This window comes from Lissotriton vulgaris, chromosome 3_1 (genome assembly GCF_964263255.1).
Source record: "Lissotriton vulgaris chromosome 3_1, aLisVul1.2, whole genome shotgun sequence".
Taxonomy (NCBI): Eukaryota; Metazoa; Chordata; class Amphibia; order Caudata; family Salamandridae; genus Lissotriton; species Lissotriton vulgaris.
Genome location: NC_141689.1, coordinates 1410035026 through 1410048688, shown reverse-complemented (window position 1 = coordinate 1410048688; position 13663 = coordinate 1410035026). Strand labels below are relative to the sequence as shown.

At 45.3% G+C, this 13663-nt stretch overlaps 1 protein-coding gene across 4 annotated transcripts in view; it reads left to right on the top strand.

The window, feature by feature from the left end:
* WDFY3 (WD repeat and FYVE domain containing 3) overlaps positions 1-13663 on the top strand; it is a 2050643-nt gene that overhangs the window by 864252 nt on the left and 1172728 nt on the right. For all 4 annotated transcript variants that reach the window (XM_086961876.1, XM_086961875.1, XM_086961873.1 and 1 more), the window contains one exon: positions 5257-5357. In XM_086961876.1, the coding sequence (XP_086818002.1) occupies positions 5257-5357 (101 nt within the window). The remainder of the gene's footprint in view (positions 1-5256; positions 5358-13663) is intronic.

The window sequence follows — 13663 nt, the reverse complement described above, 5'->3', positions numbered from 1 at the left end:
TTGTTTCTTCTTCTTTCCCTGCCTTGGGTTCTGCGGTGTTGACACTACTGTGGGTGGCCTGGGCGGAGTCTTTTGGTTGCCCCGCCCCGGCGCGCAGGGATGCTGTGGCAAAAAAGTTTCCGGATCCAGTCTCACGCCTGTGAGTAATTCTACTTGAAGGAATCTGCGGCTAGAATCGGCTCTTCCAGATACATCGTTACCGAACGTAAGTAGCTCGTAGTTTACTTCATTAACGTCCCACCCTATCCCCTACAAACCCAAAAACTCACTACAACTCTATAAATTACTATTTACAATTAAATTTAAAAAAAATCTGAATCACTTAGTTAGAAACTACATTTCAAAAATTTTTAATTTACACAAACAATAGTGAGCCAAAATTAATACATGAACTAAAACACATTAAAATAATTCAACTTTTACTACTTTATTATTGAAAACAATATTAAAAACTATATTCTTAACACAAACCGTGTTCAACTCCACCGCCTCCAGTGGGAGTATCTCTCCCTCGATGAGTGAAGCCACAATAATTGTTATACCCAAGGAAGGGAAAGATCCCCTCCAGACAAAAAATTACCGCCCCATTTCACTCATAAATATTGACTGTAAGATCTATGCCAAGATCTTAGCAACTAGACTAAACGCCGTACTGCCCAAATTGATAAGTCCATCACAAGTAGGATTTTTGAAACACAGGATGTCGAACGACAACACCAGACTCCTATGCCACATACTTGAAAAAGCGAAAAACTGCAAAATGCCGATGGTTGCAATAACCCTAGATGCTGAGAAAGCATTCGACAAAGTCTCATGGCCATTTCTTCAGCATTGTATGAGCGCATTCAATCTGGGTAATTCTTTCATTAAAATGGTGATGGCCTTATACTCCGCCCCCTCTGCCCGTATATCTATTAATGGAACACTCTCTGACCCGTTCCGCCTATTCCAAGGAACTAGACAGGGTTGCCCACTTTCACCGGCTCTATTTCTACTGGCTCTTGAGCCACTACTCACCGACATCAAGAAAAATGAGGACATCGCAGGTGTCACATTCGGAAACACTCAGATAAAACTAGCGGCATATGCCGACGACATCTTAATAGCCACAGAACACCCAACCCTATCAATTAAGGGGCTTATGTCCTCCATCAGTAAGTACTCGGCTTTGTCCGGCTATAAGTTAAACAAGGACAAATCCGAAGTTAAACCCCTTAATGTACATACTACCAAAGAGGTCCTTGGAAATTCAGGTCTAGCCTGGCAACCGGATGTCATTAAGTACCTAGGAATAGAATTCACTGACAACATACTAAGTACACTCAAGCACAATGAATCGACCACACTAGCGAAAATTAAAAGAATCTTGGATGGTTGGTCGCCGCGATTCATTACATGGTGGGGTCGGATAGAGACGATAAAAATGATGATCTCCCCATTGGTCAATTACCTGAGCTCGATGCTTCCCCTAACGCTCTCTAACGATTTCCACTCAAAACTGGATAAGGTAATCACCTCCTTCCTCTGGCAGGGGAAAAAAGCCAGGATCAGCATGAAAAAGCTACGACTAGATAAATCCTTGGGTGGCGTCAATCTGGCCGACTTTAGACTCTACCAGACCGCCTTCCTGGCCAGGCAAGGTGCGATCTGGCTCACTCCACAGCCTGATTACACACCTGTGTGGTTACACATCGAAAAATCCCTAGTGCAAGGCCTTGACCCCTCCTCCCTCCTTACCATCAAAGTGCGTCCCGATATCGACTCTAACATCATATTTAAAAACACTAAGAACTCCCTCCTCCATATAAGTAAATCTCTACCCCATCAATTTCGCAATTCAAAGTGGGAATCCCTATGGCGGAATAACACTATAACATACAAAGGTAAACCGCTGTATAATCCTTCTTGGATCAGGAAGGGAATACACTTCCCTCACCACCTCTACGAGGGCCAAACACCACTCACATTCAAGGAATTACAGGATAGATTTCAACTCGAGAACATTGACTTCTACTATTTTCTACAAGTTAAGGTGGCCCTAACCAAAGCAAACTTGGGCAACACATCCCCCTCACTCCCTGGCCTTTTATCCACCCTTAATAGACTTGGCCACCAGGTTTCCAGAATGTACAAAATGATCAAACCACAGACATCTAACCTGGTCTCTGCATTACAATCCTATTGGGAATCATACTCCTCCACTCCCACATCTGATAACGAGTGGGCCAGAATTTGGGAATCGACCACAAGACACAAAATTAGCCCAACTCTATCCCAAACTAAATTCTGGCTCCTACACAAAGCCTTTTGGACCCCCAGGAGACTTTTTCTGCACAACATCAAAGACAATGACTCCTGCTGGAACTGTTTGGAAGCGGGAGGAGACCTTGAACATCTAATATTTAAATGCCCCCGGGTTGCCGCATACTGGGACAGGATATTTGACTTTGTTAACAAAGCCCTGCACGTTTCTCTCCCGAGAGAATTTGCTACTCTAGTTATGGGTTCTTCCAAAGCTGTCACTTTAAATGAAAATGACAAAGCCCTACTTGATCTTTTACTGACGGCGGCGGTTAAAGTCATAACGTCCAACTGGAAAAATACAGCCAAAGCCTCCTTCCCCCATTGGCTCAACTGGGTTTCTAACCTCAGGGGTGCCGATACCATTGCACTTGCCTCTCACCCCTGGCGCCCACAACACAGGAAAATATGGGTCTCACTTGACGCTCACTTTGATCTCTTCAAACCTCCGTGAGGCACCTAAAACATTGTTGTGGCAAGCAATTTCTCAATATGTCATTTGATGGTTGTGATTCACCCTGCTGTGCTATATGACCGATCTGCCCGCTGACATATGCCTTCGTGTTGTACGGACTTGATGCTTGATTGTCATTTTCTTTATTTACCTGGTTTATTTTTCCCCCCGCATGTTATGTTTAGTCCATATTATGTTACTTCACCGCCTCTCGGTTTATTATGTACTTGTACCATGGACTTTATCTGCTATTATTTGTTCTGCTCATATCAATACCAAACTCTCTCAATAAAAATTCTGTGAAATAAAAAAAAACAATATTCTTTACAATATTTGTGTCTCACCATTTTACATCTCAAATACTTTGTCCAAATTAGGGGTGGGTGGAATTTGCGTAGTCGCGCTACGCAAAATTCAGCGAAACAAAAAAATCTCCGCGAGCACGCAGAGGTCCACGAACACGCGGAATTGCTTGTTCTGCCCGTTTGCGATGCTTTTTGCGTGCTCGGGGGGAAATATATTGCAAACACGCTTTTTGAAAGCGCGAACAAGCAAAAAACTGCACAGTCGCGGAATTGTTGGCAATTCCGCGTTCTCCGCGGAACGCGAAATTCTGCAAATTCCACGAGCGGAACAGAATTTACCGCCCAGGCCTAGTCCAAATACCCCCTCCACTTCACGACCCTCCACTCTACGTCGGTCTCCTCCATGCCACTCTCCTCCACTCCATGCCACTTGCCCCCACGCCATGCCACCCTCCCCCACTCCATGCCACTCTCCCCACTCTATGGAACTCTTCTCCTAACAAAGCCACTCTTCTCCACTCCCCTTCACTCTACCCTACTCTGCTTCACCCTCCTATACTTTACCTTACTCTACGCCACCCTACTCTACGACACTGTACGCCCCTCTACTCTATGGCACTCTACTCCCGGCCCCTCCATTCTGTGACGCCACACTCTGTGCCACTCTACTCTGTGCCACTCTACTCTGTGCCACTCTACTCTGTGCCACTCTACTCTGTGCCACTCCACAACACACTACTCCACTCCATGCCACTTTACTCCACTCTGTGCCACTCCCTCTGTGCCACTCCACTCTACGCTGTGCCACTCCACAATACATTACTGTGCTCAACGCACCTCCTCTCTGACACACTGATACACTCTTTGCTAATCCACTCTGACAGTACGCCCCTCCACTCTACACCACTCAAGTGCACTCTTCTCTTCACCACAACACTCCACTCTGGGACACTATTCTACTTCACAACAAGCCACCCTGCTCCATGACACTCCTCTCCATTCTATGTCACTCCACTCCACTCTAAAATGCTCTGACGCACTCTTCTCCACTCTGACGCACTCTTCCCCACTCTGACGCACTCTTCCCCACTCTGACGCACTCTTCCCCACTCTGACGCACTCTTCCCCACTCTGACGCACTCTTCCCCACTCTGACGCACTCTTCCCCACTCTATGAAACTCTTCTCCCCTCTATGAAACTCTTCTCCCCTCTATGAAACTCTTCTCCCCTCTATGAAACTCTTCTCCCCTCTATGAAACTCTTCTCGCCTCTATGAAACTCTTCTCGCCTCTATGCCACTCCACACCACTAACCTGTATGCCACTAACTTTTAACCAGGCTGAACATCAGCCACGGTGGTGTACAACATCACTAAAACACATTGCAAAACCAATAATTCTTGCATAGGCGAGACCTGTTGTCTTTGTAAATCCTTGTTTACTGTAATTGCCTCCACTTACGGTGAGAGGTGAAGCATCCTTCGAGAAGCAGGGCCTAGAGTGGAAGCCGTAGCTTTCACGCACCAGTGAGTAGCCGCTTTCCATTTGAAGTGAGTAATGGAACTACCATAGCCCTTGTAAATTCCATTGAGCCTGAGCATTGAGGCTTCTTTCTTGTTATGTTGTGCTGAGGGATGATAAACTCTTATTTGCCATTAGTGCAATAACTTGTGTGGATTATCAATCCCTCTCTTCATGTGCCCTTGCATCGGCTCGGGCCCGTAACTTAGGACACAAGCAATTAACTGATATTACCTAAAGGCGCATTGTTTAACGCTTAAATGGATCTTTCTTTCTTGTCGCCATAAAGCGAATGTTAGTGGCTGGAATATTTACTTTATTCCTTTTGATCTGCTTCTTCCTTCAGGGTGTGCAATGACAGCTGGTGATGTACAGTTACATGATCCTTTTTGACGTATACTTATGTTGTTTGAAAACCTTATACAATAACGATGCTTAATTGTTTTAAAGAGTGAGCTGCACATTTAGGCTTAGGGACCATTATAGCTGTTCCCCTCCCCATTTTCCTTGCATCTGTAAAGCAATCTATGCATTTGATGTTGGGCTATACCTCACTGTTATTTTGTGCTCTTTGAAAATGTCAGAGGGGTCATGTTTGTAATTCTCTGATAATTAAGCAGCAGCTGTTTTTCATTTCACCTAGTTTATGGGCATTCTTCCTTTCATTTTAAACAGATGCCTATTTTTGCCAAGTTTGGCTCCCCACAACGCACTTCCAAACAACGTGGTCACGACTGGGTTGACAGATGGAGCTGTACTCAGTGGAATTGGAACTGGTAAGAGCTGTCTAAATTTCATGATGTAGACACATCGTTGGAGAAGGTTCTGCCTTTGCAATGTTTGAAACCTTTCCACAGCAGACCTGTAACATTTATGCTCCAACGTGTGAACATTTGAATGTGATTGTATTGTTCTAAAGTTGGCCACTAAATCGACTCTAACATGATTTTGTTTGGATAATTAATTGTTATTGTGCAAATTACTGCATTTTGTCCTCCTTTAGCATGTGACCTTTACTTTGGGAAAATCTTCCCAAAAGTAAGATAAAGCTACGTACCTGTACAGCTTACACATGTACTTGTTTTCAGAATTGGAATGAAACTGTCTGCCATCTTGTTTCATCAGCAAATCCTTCCTGACCGGGAGGTCTCAGACCCTTAGCCTGGGCACTTTCAGGGCTCCTAGGGAGCATTCGCCCTGTGGGGTCCCCCAGGGCTCCTCCTTATCCCCTCTTCTCTTCAATCTCTACCTTCGACCCCTTCTTTTTTCTCTGAGGCAGTGGGACGTCACCGTTTTTAACTACGCGGACGACCTGCAACTCATCTTTTCTCTCAACTCCCCTTCTGCTATTCCTAACTTTCAGGCAGTCATGTCCCACATTCTCCAGTGGATGGGCCAAAACCAGCTAAAATTGAACCCCCGGTAAGACGGAGCTCCTCCTTCCCGGTAGGAGTGCCACCTTCTGGGGGCCACACTCTGGCTGGCGGAACTTGGCCCCTCTCCCACCCCCGTGGCCTCGGTGAAGAGTCTGGGGGTCACAATTGACTCCGGTCTATCCCTTGGGCCGCAGGTGGGGACGGTGGTCTCTTCCTGCATTTACCAGCTGCGCAGGATCAGGAAAGTGGCTTACCTCCTTACACCTGATGCCCTCCTGCAAGTCATCATGGCCCTCGTCCTCTCCCGCTTAGATTTTTCGAACGCGATCTATCACGGTCTGCCTAAAACATCTTTGGCTAGACTGCAAGCTGTTCAAAATCAAGCAGCGAGACTGGCCCTTGGGATCTCGAAGTGGCAATCCGCCAGGCCCCTACTTGCGAAAACTGCACTGGCTCCCTGTCACCTCTAGGGCGGCCTTTAATATCGGCTGCCTCATTTTCAAGTCACTAGCTGGGCCTTGTCCCGCCTTCCTGAAATCTCTCATCAGGCCTTACTGCCCATCCCGGAACCTGAGATCCTCTCATCTTCACTTCTTGACCGTCCCCTTGACGTAAATAATTAATTTACTCTCTTAATTTCTATGCAGGTAAGTACTTAATCAATGATAACTCAATCAGAATGAAAAAAAACAGAGTCCGTGGTGTTAGAGTTTCTAAGGGTTTTATTCCTCATAAAGGAATCAGGATATCATGTTCTGACCACCACAGGGGTGTCAGAAGGGATAGAGCGCTCCCGTTTATTAACAATACATAGCTTATATACTTGATTTATACCATAAGAATCAATGTAAGAGGCGTAACAGCTGAGAGAAGACAAGATAACAGTATACACGTGGCACTAGTACATCATCAAGAGGCGTAAACTAGGCGTGAACTAGAGGTGTGTGCTAGAAACGTCACTGATAGGTGACTTAAGTGGGTGGCACCAAGGGGTGGTGCTAACAGAATGTTGCAATGTCAGCAGAAATCGGAAGCTTGGATGCGCGCGCAGCTGCATGACGTGTGATTGACGGGATGCAGGGGACTTGACATTTACACTGACGGAAAGAGACAGAAGTCTGGCATGTCAGATCAACTTGTACTTCTATCATATCTGATATCTGGTGTTTTAGGAACTATACTATCTGGGCGGAAAGGTCTCTAGGGCAGAAGCTATTCTATGCTAACTGTGGATGCGTGTATAAGTGCCTGAGTGTCTACATGTGAAGCGTGGGGCACGGGGCCTTCCATGGAAGCATGGCAACAGAGGCTATGATTTACTTGCGTTAAGACAGGTCGGCCCTTTGGCTCTGCAGCTGGAGAGGATGTTTACAGGATCTAGTAGGCAGGAATGTATTCTCGGGGAGCGGAACAGATAACTCGAAGGTTGTAGTCAGTCTTGGCAGAAAGCAGGCTTGAGCTGAGCGCGAGGGGCCGCGCTGAAAGTAGGACAGAGTTCACGAGTACAGAGGTAGCCTGGGCAGAGTCAGGAGCCACAAAAGAGGCTCAGATGGCAGGAATTCAGGGCCTACTCTTGCTAGAGCAGGAAAAATACGAAAAGTGCACTACAAAAAGACGGTGGCATAGCATACTTAGGAACGGACTATATAATCCATTCATGGTGGATCTGAAAGAGGACATGTTAACGTTGGACGCAAATGTATTTGCGTCTTCATAGCTGGCACAGGAGGGAAGTTACATGCACTTTAAGCTGGTACATGGAGTCGGTGGGGTACGCGCTAGGGAACACAACATGGCCAAAATTTAATTTTCCTCATTCCCTCCTTGTTCCCTACGGACCCTTCATGAAATATCGATCCTCATGAATCGATCAGTCTGTTCTTGTAACATCATTTGTTCTTCTTTCTTTCGATTACGTTTTGAGTGAAAACTGGAATGTTCAATACAAGAGGTGGCACACAGTCCACAAATCGCTGGCCCACACTGCAGGCACAGGCAGCAACTGAATACTAGGACTAGGCCAATGCCTAGGAAGGATAGGATCTTCCATCCCCAAGCTGTTAACGTTGTCCAGAACCAACCGGACCAAGTCCAGGTGCCTGGAGTCTGATGGATCTGATTTGCAATTTTATGAAGACGGGTGATAGCTTGATATACAGATGGTGCATTTTGTGGAATGAAAACACAGCAGCTTGACCCGATGACCTTACAGGCTCCACCTCTATCTGCCAAGATGACGTCAATTACAAGACGATTCTGAAGGACAACAACCCGCATAGCGGACTGCTCTTCTGTTAAGTTACCTAAGGCGGAGGTAGTTTCATTTACTACGGCTTCAAGTGTTCTAGTTAATCTGCGTATTAATTTACTATTCTGGACAGGTCCCAAAAAGAAAAAGAATCCTTTATTAAAGTCAGTGTACTGTTCCCATGCCGTTTCTGTGTAGTCGACAAGTGGGACATCTCTTCTGGGTCTATTCTTTACTAGATTGCTATTTCTATGGTAATCAGGAGGAGCTAGAAAAACAGGTGGCAGAAGGAATGCAATGTAACAGGTACCATCCCAATCTGGAGGTAGACGAATGTATGCGGTATGACCACAAACAAAGTAAGAATGACTGATAGCTTTGAAAGATGATTTTCCATCATCACTGAATTCGACCACAGTAGTGCATTTACTATGACCTAAGTGTATTGAACCTTTCTTCTTGATACATAATTCACCAGTGACTGGCAGTACTGACATAATGGGCAGAACGGGTGTGGCTTCGGATTCGACAGTAAGAATCATAAGGCTAATTGTATAATTGCCTAATCCATACACTTCATTTTCTAGATCAGTTCCTATTCTAGTGGGGAGTCCCTCCTTATCCGGGTAACAGACGTCGAGCAGGACCAAGTTCAGGTTTCCCCAAACCCAACCCCCATCGAAAACAGCAATATCGGGATCTAAAGAATTAATTATCTTAAACCATGCTCCGCAGGAGCCATTGTGAGAGAACGGGTACGGAAAGAGAGGCAGCGCTCCCTTGTAATTCTGGTAGGGAGGGAGTCGGCCACATATCCAGCAATTTGTAGCATTGTTAGTTTGATGAGAATGATGTAACATACTAATGAATGTATTGTTGCGCAGCGCGAGTCTGTAGGAAAGCTCATGAGGGGGTAACTCACTAAAGGTGTGTTCAGCAGAGACATTGTAAGCAGATTGTTCACGCTTGAAAATAGGATAGTAGATAGGAAATAAGATGCTAGCAATAATAATTAAAACACTGAGAATAAACATGATTATTAGTGTCACTATGCAGTGACTACGAAGTGATTTGCAATAGGTACGTTTCTTTTCTTCTCTCTCTCTAACTCGATCTAGGGGATACATGTCAGAAACTATTTAACCGATTCACCTAGGGGAGGACTTAAACAATTAAACTGTCTGACTTGCTAGATCGTAATTTCATGCGGTATTGTTCTTGAGGAGTTTTTTCTCGTTTGGATTCGGTAAAGTCTTTGGTAACACAGTCTTTGGTGGGGGTGGGTGAGTCTTGTTCCGGTTTCAGTCCTGGGAATGTTTTGATATGGCTTAGGTGGACCCACCCCTTTCTGCCTTCCAATTTGACTGCGGTCTTCGTGGTAAGAAGAACGGTCTTCGGAGACTTCCAGCGGGGCTCCAACGGACTTTTTCTGTTGAAGTTGCGAACTAGGACAACATCCCCGGGACGGACGTCATGCGGCTTCACATCAGTGTTGTCAGGGAAGGCTGCGGCAACCTGTGAACGACATGATTGGAGTGCAGACATCAAGGAGGCAAGGTAATCTGTCAACATATTAGAATCAACATCAGTAATCTTTTTAGGAATGGGCGTCCCCCACATATTCGGTGGTCTGCCAAAGACCACCTCGTACGGGGATAGCCCTGATCTCGAATGGGCGACCATTCTCATATAGAATAGTGCCACTGGCAGGGCGACTATCCAGTCGACCCCTTTTTCCTGACATATTTTGGCAAGGCGGATCTTTAATGTCTGATTATGCCTTTCTACAAGGCCTGCTGCTTCTGGATGTCGGACACAATGGAACTTCCACTGGTATCCCAGTAATAAGGAAACTTGCTTCATTAATTCGGATGAGAATGGCTGACCGTTATCTGAGTACACGACACGAGGCATGCCGTATCGTGGGAAGAATTCACGAACCAACTGTTTGGCAGTGGTCGGAGCAGTGTAATCTGGGACTGGGTATGCTTCGGTCCAGCGGGACAGAGCACAGACAACTACGAGAACATATTTAAATCCTCGACAACGGTCCATCTGGATATAATCCATCTGGAGGACTTCAAAAGGGTGATCGGGAGGATGAAATCCACCTTGCTCTACAGGGACGCTTTTACCTGGATTGAACTGACAACAGATCATGCAAGTACGCACTTTCTGTTTTGCTGCTGCTCGTAAGTGTTTATTATTCCAGAGATTTTGCAAACTATCTAGCATTGCTTTCTCTCCTAGGTGGGCAGGACTATGTGCTGTATTTATCATGACTTGAACCATAGAGTCAGGGAGAAACCATGTAGATTTTCCCTTCGTCATCCAACCTTGATCTGTCTGGATCCCTCCTAGTTCGATCCATTTCTTTATTTCGTCTGCAGTAGCATGTGTCTGAATGTCAATAACATCTAGTGTGGGATCTCTGACTGTCATACAGTTTGTCGGATCTGTTGTCTTTGTCGTGTCAGTTGTCTGAGTGTTAGTTAGTGCTGTATGTTTTGCGGTCTGATCTGCCAGGTCGTTACCCTGGGAAACAGAATCTGTGACTTTAGTATGTGCTTTACACTTCATGACTGATATGGCTGAAGGCAGATGTATTGCTTCTAACAGTGCTTGAATGAGAGGACCATGCTGTATCTTTGTACCATGAGAGGTCAGAAAACCTCTTTCTTGCCAGAGCATGCCGAAGTCGTGTACGACTCCGAACGCATAACGGGAATCAGTGTATATGTTAACATTTCTGTTCTTGGCTAGAATACAGGCTCGGGTCAGAGCGATGAGCTCTGCCGCTTGAGCAGACAGTGTATCAATACGATGTGTTTCTTTAACTTCAGTTTCAGTGGTCACGGCATACGCGGCCACTAACTCTCCTGTACTTGTTCTCATGCATGAACCATCCACATAAAGTGTCAGGTCTGGATTTGTCAATGGAACATCTGTTAAATCTCGTCTGGGCTTTGTTACTGCATTAATGATCTCTATACAATCATGTGGAGCTGGGTCTGTCATAACTGTAGGTAACAATGTCGCTGGGTTCAAGATACTGCAGCGTCTGATTTCTATGTGTGGCTGGAATAATGTCAATTCGTAACCTGTAAGTCGTGCTATAGTCAAGTGTTGAGTCTGGGTTCTGTTTAACAGAACCTCTACAGAATGTGGAACTTGTACTGTTAACTGATGACCTAAAACAATTGAGTCGCTTTGTCTGATTGCTAACGCTGTTGCTGCTACTGACTTTAAACATGCAGGGAGTGCCTGGGCTACTGAATCCAATGTACTTGAAAAATAAGCGCAAGGCTTATGTGAACCTGCTTGATCTTGAGTGAGGACAGACAACGCTGTACCGTCACGTTCTGTAACAAAAAGTGTAAACGGTTTGCTGTAACATGGTGTTGCTAAAACTGGTGCTTGGCATAAAGCTTTCTTTAATTCCTCAAAGGCTTGTGTATGTTCCTGAGTCCAAGGGAGGGCAATGGAAGTTGCAGCCTCCTGGGTTGTTAACTGAATGAGTGGTTTAGCTAGAAATGCATATTGAGGAATCCATTGTCTGCAGTATGAGGTGAGGCCTATGAAGGCCCGCACTTCCTTTTGTGTCTGGGGTCGTGGCATGTTTACAATTAACTGAATGCGATCGGGAGTGAGCTGTCTCCCCACTTTGGACAGCAAGTGACCCAAGTACACAACTTGCTGAACACAGAATTGTAGCTTCGAAGGAGACACCTTGTGTCCCTTGTCGGCCAGGAAATGCAAAACTGTTAGTGATGCTTGTTCACATTCGGGCTCACTTCGTGCGGTGATCAGTAGATCATCGACGTATTGCAGTAAAGCGGTATTAACTGGCATTTGAATACAATCTAGTTGTTTTTTCAGTGCTTGACTATAGATGCTGGGGCTTTCTGTAAATCCTTGAGGTGCGCGGGAAAATTTGAAACTTCGTCCATTTAAACTGAATCCGAAGAGATATTGGCTCTCCGGGTCAATAGGTACACTGAAGAAAGCGTTCTTGAGATCGATTACAGTAAAGAACGTTGCTTCTGAATCAATAGCAGTCAATAGGGAAGAGATATCGGGGACCACAGGGTACTGTGGTACAATGCATTTGTTCAGTTCTCGAAGGTCAATCACCAGCCGATATACTGGCGGTGCATTGCGGTCTGTACGTTTAAGAATTGGAATGATGGGTGAATTACAGATATTGGAGTCGGTCTCTACGACCACTCCCTGGGCAATAAGCTCTTCAATGATTTTCAGTAAAGCCACTACAGCATCGGGTGGTAACTTGTATTGTCTGATTCTGGGTAAAACAACTCCTGTCTTGAGTGTAACACGGTATGGAGTAATATGCATACAACCTACATCAGCTGGGCCTTTTGCCCATAAGTGATCTGGTGCATTTTTCATTCTGACATCAAAGTCACGTAAAACATAATGACCCTTGAAATCCCGTAGAAAGAGTCTGACTCCTTCCGGGGAACAGCATATTATAGCTCCTAGAGCCTTCAGTGTTTTAATTCCTAACAGATTTTCGGGACATGATTTCGTAAGTAACAAATCTGTAACTCGAGATAATGGACCCACAGCTAGTGGTACTGGTTCCGATACTTCATTTACAATAGGCTGTCCTGAAAAACCAAGGGAAACATTCTGTGAGCCTGAGAGGGGTGCCCCTGGGACTTCATTGTGACTGATAGTAGTGCGACTTGCCCCTGTGTCAATTAAAAACTTTCTGTCTTTTCCTAATACGTGACTGTGTACATAAGGACCTTCTTGATCTACAGGAATTTCAATAAGAGGCAAATCACTTTCCCTCCCTAGGCTGTTTCATGTATAACGCTGATAATCTGGATATGCCGACTGGGCATACTGGTACATTTGTTGTGAGACTTGCCGAGTTGCGGCAGCGGGCTGTGTCTGAGCATGCTGTGGCTGCGGTACTGCTACTGTCTGTACTGTATGGGACTGATCATGCATAGGCTGTGTATTCTGCATTGGCTGTTCGTTCTGTGAGGTCTGTTGATGACCCTGTTCATGTCTAGGCGGACGCGGTCTTTCTTTAGTTTTACCTGTCTCGATGTTATGTTTCAGGACTGGACATTCATGTACGTAGTGACCTGGCTGCTTGCAATAATTACATGTCCCTTTAACGGGAGCGGCAGAATGATTGGTCTGGGCCCCACCTTTTCTATGACCGTCGGCTGGAATCGTCTGAGCTACTAACATTTTCATTTTCGTGTCTTTCATACGTTTCTGTTCCTGATCTTGTTCTTCCCTAATTCTGTTCTGGTGATATTGTAACATTTGTAACATCTGGGATGGCGTATTTGCTTGCCAAGTACTTTCAACTTTGTACACTCTATTTTTGACTAATGGTAGGGCATTCTCGACTAGTTTTGTTACAAAAAGGTGTGGATATGACTCGCTACTAGTTTTTAGACCACTATTGATAATG